Source organism: Tachysurus fulvidraco, chromosome 24 (assembly GCF_022655615.1).
Source record: "Tachysurus fulvidraco isolate hzauxx_2018 chromosome 24, HZAU_PFXX_2.0, whole genome shotgun sequence".
Taxonomy (NCBI): Eukaryota; Metazoa; Chordata; class Actinopteri; order Siluriformes; family Bagridae; genus Tachysurus; species Tachysurus fulvidraco.
In genome coordinates, this window is record NC_062541.1 from 3,823,135 (window position 1) to 3,830,634 (window position 7,500).

Here is a 7,500-nt window from a genome sequence, read left to right on the forward strand (position 1 = left end):
CATACTACTAAACTCTGAAGTAACACGGAAAGTGTGAGAAGTATTTTTAGAGATTAAATGTGAATATAAAACAATGTTTGCACATTGTGTGTTTTTGCATCAAAACATTATCAACGTGGTCCAACATTTTACATGAATAATGGTATATATCATTGTAACTGGCAAAGTATGAATGAATTAAAAAACAAAATTAAGCACATAACACTCTGTTCCAGAAACAGCCACAGAAAGTCAACTGCAATTTTTTATAAAAAAGATACTGAGTTGTTCCATCTATTTTAAAGGTTAGGACATATTATGATCAAAATATGATATGCAGTGCTGCTGCATTGACATGAATGCAAATAACACGTTGTTATACTATTTTATACATGATATACTTCAATGCTGTAAGGCAGTAATTCACAAGTGGTTACTAAATCACTGAATCATATGTCCTGTCTATATTAATTCAAATTTTAATATACGAATTGCTATTCATTTTACATTATCATTAAAAAAGTGAAATAGGGGCCCCCACACAGTATCTTTGAATAGGGCCCACGATCCTGTGCTACGCTCCTGTTTGTATGTGTGTGTGTGTGTGTGTGTGTGTGTGTGTGTGTGTGTGTATGTGTGTGTGTGTTCCCCCACCAGTAGTCTGGCCAGGATAAAATGGTTACAGAAAAAAAAATGAAATGGATGAAAAAACATTCAACTTTCCAAAGTCTCGAATAATGACGCGCAAACTCATCACATATAAATGGTGTAAATATAACTACAATAAAACACACGAGCTATTTTCGCCAATCTGGCAACCATCCAGTGGTTCCGCGCGTGTGTGCGTGCGTGTGTTGTATAGTGTGGCGTATAAAGGGTTAAAGGCTGACTATGCACCCCTCCCTCCTTATTACCCCACACCCTCACTTCACTTTCTCCTGCTTTTCCAAGGTTTAGATCCTGAGCTGTTTGGGTTCATCGTTTTTTCCCCTTTATTTTACACCCCAGAAAATCAGAGCACGTCCCGAAACTAGAAAACCGCCGAGTCCTGACATTATTCCGTGCGTCTGTCTGTTAGGTGTGTGTGTGTGTGTGTGTGTTGCGGAAAGTATCGGCAGGAACAACAGCACAGGGGCGATGTGGAAAGGTTGCGCACTTACGGAAAGGATCCTGAAGTTGGGACGGATGTGACGAGTCATGATGAGAGGAGGTGAGCAGGGCAAAAAAAACGGGAAATGTGCAAAGTTACATTTGTTTCATCTTTTCACCGGAAAGAATGAAAGTCGATTAGCTTTAGCTTAGCTGAGTCACCCAGTGTCTTCTGACGCAGTGCTACTGGTTCACAACGGAGGCTTTGGGAATCAGTTTAGGTTCTGTGTCTGGATTGGAGCTCAAAACCAACCACAAGCTTGGAGGAAGTGAAAGAAACGCCGGGAAAGATGTGGACATTTAATCAGGTGCCCTGGGGTGATTTGCCAGTATACAGACTTAGGTGTTATAAATAATAATAATAAATCCGAAAGTTTCAAGAATACAAACCCAATGTTATATATATATATGTATACATAGAGAGAGAGTGTGTGTGTTAGTGTGTGATGGACAGTGGGGGTGGGCTGTGAGTTTTTCCTTTACTTCTCTCCAACTTTTGTTTTTGAACTAAAATTAGTTTGGTATTTCAGATCTTTTTCTGTTATAAACACTAACTAATACAATAGCACATCTAAACACAATTATTATTCTTATTCTTATTCTTATTAGGTTTTATGAGTCATCCTGTACTAGTTTTGAGTTGCTCCAATTAAAACGCTCTGTAGAATGTACATGTCCCACCCACCGGGTGTGTGTGTTTTTGCTCTGCAGTGGCAGCTGATTAGTGTGTTGTCAGTGTGTGCTGTCCTACCTTTAGCATATTATTCCCCTTGTCCGACACTCACTCCATGTAGAATTATATAGAGTTTTGTTAGAGTTTGTGCAAGTTGGTAGTTTTCAGAATCAGAGTCAGAATCAGAATCAGAATCAAAAAGAGATTCGTTGCCAAGAATGCTTGCGGATACAAGGAATTTGTTCGTGTCATACGCTTCTAGAACACAGAGACAACAAGATGAGACTACAACAAAATACACGTATGAAAAATTGAATACATTTATAAATTGTGCTATAGATTGTAGAATGGAATAGAATGAGATGCAGGGATGTACTAGGATGTAGACGGTAAGAATTAAATGTAAGGTTATTCCACATTGTTATTGTGTAATGGTGGAACGTTTAACTGTTCATGAGGGTGATTGTCCGGGGGAAGAAGCTGTTCTTGTGTCTGGTTGTGCTGGTATTTCGGGCTCTGTAGCGCCAGCCAGATGGTAAAAATTCAAAAAACGGATGACTTGGATGTGAGAGATCCAGGGTGATTTTCTGAGCCCTTTTCCTCAGTCTGGATATATACAGTTCTTTAAGGGTGGGTATGGGAGCACCAATAATCCTCTCAGCAGTCCGAACCGTTCTCTGTAGTCTTTTGGTGTCTGATTTTTGTTACTGAGCCAAACCAGAGTTACTGGTGTGCACAGAACAGATTCGATGACGGCTGAGTAGGACTGTTTCAGCAGCTCCCGTGGCAGGTCAAACTTCCTCAACTGGCTAAGGAAGTACATCCTTTGTTAGTCCTTTTTAACAGTGTTGCCCCACTTCAGGTCCTGAGAGATGGTGGAGCCCAGGAACGTGAATGCCTTCACTGCAGCCACAGTGGGTTTCTCTGGAAGTCCAAAATCATCTCCACTGTTTTGAGTGTATTGAGCTCCAAGTTGTTGTGACTGCAACAGACAGCCAGTAGCCAGAGTAGAGCAGTGTGGAGAGAACACAACCTTGAGGGGCACCAGTGTTGGTGGAGCGACTGTTTGACATGAACTTTTCCCAGTCTCACTAGTTGCTGTCTTCTGTTGGTTATCCACTGATAGAGTTAGGAACAGATAGCTGGGCTAATTACAGTCTAGTTATTAAGTTCTGTTATCTTGTTTTGTGACTTTTCAAGAGTGTTTTAATGACTTCAGTCCGTTCAATGCATTTTTTTTAACTCCTTTCCAAAGAACAATGTGTTTGTTTGTTTTTTGTGTACAGAAGAATTATCTTGCTATATATGGGTGCTTAACAGTTTTAAATTCAAGTAGAGTTTAGCAGATATATATAGAAAGAGAGGCTTATAGCTCTTAGCAGAGGCTTATATGGGATTTTCATTTTGTCCACATTTTACACATACTGTAATTATTTTTAGGAGAACTTTGAGTATGTTAACGATCTAACAATCTAACAATCTCTTCCACTGAACACATTGCTGCACATGTGTCTCAGGCAGAATGTGTATGTTATACCCTTAATTTGATCCAGTTTTCTGGATGACCTTAAAGGGAAAGTTGTGCTAAGATTACTGGACACTAAGAAGTATGCTTAACATATCGATCAGTACTTAAAGTGAACACCAGGGCAAGACAAATGTCATGATGTCAAGGTTGTGACTTTGCACCGTGAAACACTATCCATTCCCACATCTGATGGCCGACTAAACTATATTTATCCACTTTTTTTTTTAAATCTCCAGAAAGGAGATCTGAACTATCTAAACTTTGGTATATGCTACCATAAAAATACCTAGGTTGGCAATCGAATCATCATACAATTTTGGGCAGTATTAATGTAAAAAATACATTGTAGGCAAATGAATCACAGCATTTACATCTTTAAATATTACCATCAAGAGTCCTAAATAAACTGTAACTGCAGTACCTATAAGTGGATGTGCTCTCTAATCGATGCCACAAAGGTCTTTCTCCTTCAGGCAGTCTGCTGAGACTGCTGTTATGATCTGCCTGTAGAGCTATACACATTCATTCCATTAAGTCAGAACCTCTTTGTCAGGCTTATTTAGAATGGAAACTTTGTGAAGTCCTACTTTCAGTAAGCGTTTTAGGTCCAGAGAAATGAGGAGCTTGTACTAAATTTGACTAAAACTCAACTCAAACCAAAGAAAACACTCGGGATGTCAGGAAAGTCTTTCAGCATGTTCGGTTCTTCAAATGCACCGTAGAACTTGATTTTAGCTGGATTAAGTTGCCTGAGATGGTTTCCCAGGTTTGGGGGTTCAGTTCTTGCCTCTGCATGAGTTTTCTCAAGGTACAATAGTTTCCTCTCAAATGTCCAAAGACATGTGTTGTAGGCTGAATGGCATCGGTACCTGAATTGTGACCCTGTGTTGGACAAGCAGTTTAAAAAAAATGGATAGATGGATCGATGGAAGTTAACTGAGATAACAGCACTCTTTGCATTTTTTCCTGGAAAAGACAGACATGTCAAAAACCATGCCAACATTAGCCACGTCGACTGTTCAAAATACATTAACACTAATGATACGGAAGCCCGGAGAGGCCGGTGAAAGTTTCCTTTTTAACAGCATACTCACAAACTCACATCATGTGTCCAATTTAATCGTGTTTAAGACGAATGTACGTGCTGACAGACTTTCTGTTTTAGTAACCAGTCTGGCCACAGCTTTGCAGAAGTGATAAATCCAAGATAACTTTACTGCTGCAACAAGGTCAAATATAGAATAGTGTACTTACCACTACCACTTGTTTAACAACTATTAATGTGATGTAACAAAGAATGCAGTTGGACAAATGGAGTCATTTGCTATACACTTGTTTTGAAGGTCAACTTAAAAACATTTCAAGGCGTTTTTCTACAGGTCTTTTTCCCCCCTCTAGACTGTTACCCGACCTCGTTCTAGATCTCAGGATGTCTTAACGGTACATTTTCACGTAATAGAAATCTTTACGATTCAATCTCTAAATGGCCAACAATGTTTACCTTTACACATGCATATTTGAAACTGGTTAAGCCAGTCATAAACTATTATGAGAAGTCCTGAGAATCAGTTTACATTTTTTTTCTTGGGTTAATTTGATAGGAACATCACGTTAAATTTGTTTTTAGCACATCGTATGAAATCAGACTGAATTTCAATGCTTATATCTGTTCCGGCTCTGATAATCCTGTTTAGTCTGGACCTTGGCTTAATCTGTCAGAAAAGCATCCGTGGCTTGTATTAGCCAATGGCCAAAGAATTATTCCTTTATCGTGAAGACGGCTACCGATTTTATTTGTGCTCATGCTTTCTACCAGAAGTGTACTATTTTACAATCACAGAGTTGGTTGTTTTTATGGTTATTATAAAGAGTAATCTACTGTTTAGCTTGAAGCCTGGTCATTTTTCTAAGGGTGGGTGGATATTTTTTGACTGAGGTTCATGGAGTGTTTGTCTGCAGGCTAGAAGGATGAACTGCTTTCACTAGAAGTTTTGTTAGTATGCAATTTAATATTTTGGTGTTTTGTCCACTTGTTTTTGCTCTAGGTTCCTAGCCTTGTGGAATCTGATGCATGGTCCTGAATTTTGGAAGCGCAGTCGTCTTCAATCGTCTGACCTACCCTGAATCATCTCTATTCCCCGTGCTCTCTTACAGAAGAGTGTAGAGAGGCAACATAATCCCAGTAACATAGATTAAAACACCATGTCGTCTTCGTCCTTACGCCGCTCTGTGAAGAACATAGTAAACAACTACACGGAGGCGGAGATCAAAGTGCGAGAGGCGACCTCGAATGACCCATGGGGTCCTTCCGGTTCTCTCATGATGGAGATCGCTGAGCTGACTTTCAATGTAGTGGCCTTTACCGAGGTCATGGGTATAATCTGGAAGCGCCTGAATGACCACGGCAAGAACTGGCGTCACGTCTACAAGGCACTGACCCTGCTGGATTATCTGGTGAAAACTGGTGCAGAGCGCGTGACTCAGCAATGCAAGGAGAACATCCACGCGATCCAAACACTCCGGGACTTCCAGTACATAGACCGTGACGGACAGGACTTGGGTGTGAATGTGCGTGAGAAGGCCAAGCAGCTTGTTGCTTTGCTCCAAGACAAGGACAAACTGAAGCACGAGCGGAGCCAGGCTCAGGCGACACGTGAGCGCATGGCCCGTGCCGGTGGCATGTACAGCTCCATGCCTCCACCCTACTCTGGAAGCCGCACCAGCCAGCCCAGCATAGCCACCACTACCGGGGACACGTACGGTCGCCCTAGAACCTCACCCCCCTCCTACAACTGTGAGTAAGACGTGCTATGAATAGATTTTAGTGAGTAATCACACATACATGTCAGTAGGTCTGGTTTATTTCTCTTTTATCAGGAAGTAAAAAAATGTCTGCTTTGTTAAGCTCTATAGCAGGGATGGGCAGCTCAGGAGCTAACAACACCACATCGAGTTTAGGTTAATGCACCTTCAACAACAAAGGGTGTGATCATTGACCCATCTGTTAAATACTTTGGAGCGGCACAGCATGGAATTTACCCATATGTTACCATGCCAGAACTCTGCTGTGGAACAAATACATTAATATAAGGCTAGCATTTGAACTTCTGCCAGAACTAAAGAGCTGCTGTTCTATAAAAGAAAACTAATCAACACCTCCTGAACAACAGGATTCCAGATTTCATCATTTACAAATATAAAAACTCTTCTGCATCCCACTGACTTTTTTTCCTAACATTTTTTTTCTCTGCCTGATCTCGAGAGTCTCATGGCAAAGAGAGTCTCAGAGACTCGAGAGTCTCATGGCAAAGAGAGTCTCAGAGACTCGAGAGTCTCATGGCAAAGAGAGTCTCAGAGACTCGAGAGGTCTCATGGCAAAGAGAGTCTCAGAGACTCGAGAGGTCTCATGGCAAAGAGAGTCTCAGAGACTCGAGAGGTCTCATGGCAAAGAGAGTCTCAGAGACTCGAGAGGTCTCATGGCAAAGAGAGTCTCAGAGACTCGAGAGGTCTCATGGCAAAGAGAGTCTCAGAGACTTGAGAGTCTCATGGCAAAGAGAGTCTCAGAGACTCGAGAGTCTCATGGCAAAGAGAATCTCAGAGACTCGAGAGTCTCATGGCAAAGAGAGTCTCAGAGACTCGAGAGTCTCATGGCAAAGAGAGTCTCATGGCAAAGAGAGTCTCAGAGACTCGAGAGTCTCATGGCAAAGAGAGTCTCAGAGACTCGAGAGTCTCATGGCAAAGAGAGTCTCAGAGACTCGAGAGTCTCATGGCAAAGAGAGTCTCAGAGACTCGAGAGTCTCATGGCAAAGAGAGTCTCAGAGACTCGAGAGTCTCATGGCAAAGAGAGTCTCAGAGACTCGAGAGTCTCATGGCAAAGAGAGTCTCAGAGACTCGAGAGTCTCATGGCAAAGAGAGTCTCAGAGACTCGAGAGTCTCATGGCACAGAGAGTCTCATGGCACAGAGAGTCTCATGGCACAGAGAGTCTCATGGCACAGAGAGTCTCATGGCACAGAGAGTCTCATGGCACAGAGAGTCTCATGGCACAGAGAGTCTCATGGCAAAGAGAGTCTCAGAGACTCGAGAGTCTCATGGCACAGAGACGTTTTTAATTTTAACTTTAACCTGGATGTAGATTCTTTCGTTTTTTTCCTCTTGCTGTGGCGAGCATGA

General features: G+C 41.7%; 1 protein-coding gene across 13 annotated transcripts in view; it reads left to right on the forward strand.

The window, feature by feature from the left end:
* epn3a (epsin 3a) overlaps nt 1-7,500 on the forward strand; it is a 24,431-nt gene that overhangs the window by 634 nt on the left and 16,297 nt on the right. For 4 of the 13 annotated variants that reach the window (XM_047807778.1, XM_047807787.1, XM_047807788.1 and 1 more), the window contains exons 1-2: nt 871-1,189; nt 5,375-6,123. In XM_047807778.1, the coding sequence (XP_047663734.1) occupies nt 5,532-6,123 (592 nt within the window). In that variant the 5' untranslated portion in view covers nt 871-1,189; nt 5,375-5,531. Of the gene's footprint in view, nt 1-868; nt 1,190-1,230; nt 1,437-1,965; nt 2,191-5,374; nt 6,124-7,500 lie in introns of those variants that run through there. The other 9 variants (XM_047807783.1, XM_047807784.1, XM_047807789.1 and 6 more) reach the window with 7 other exon arrangements.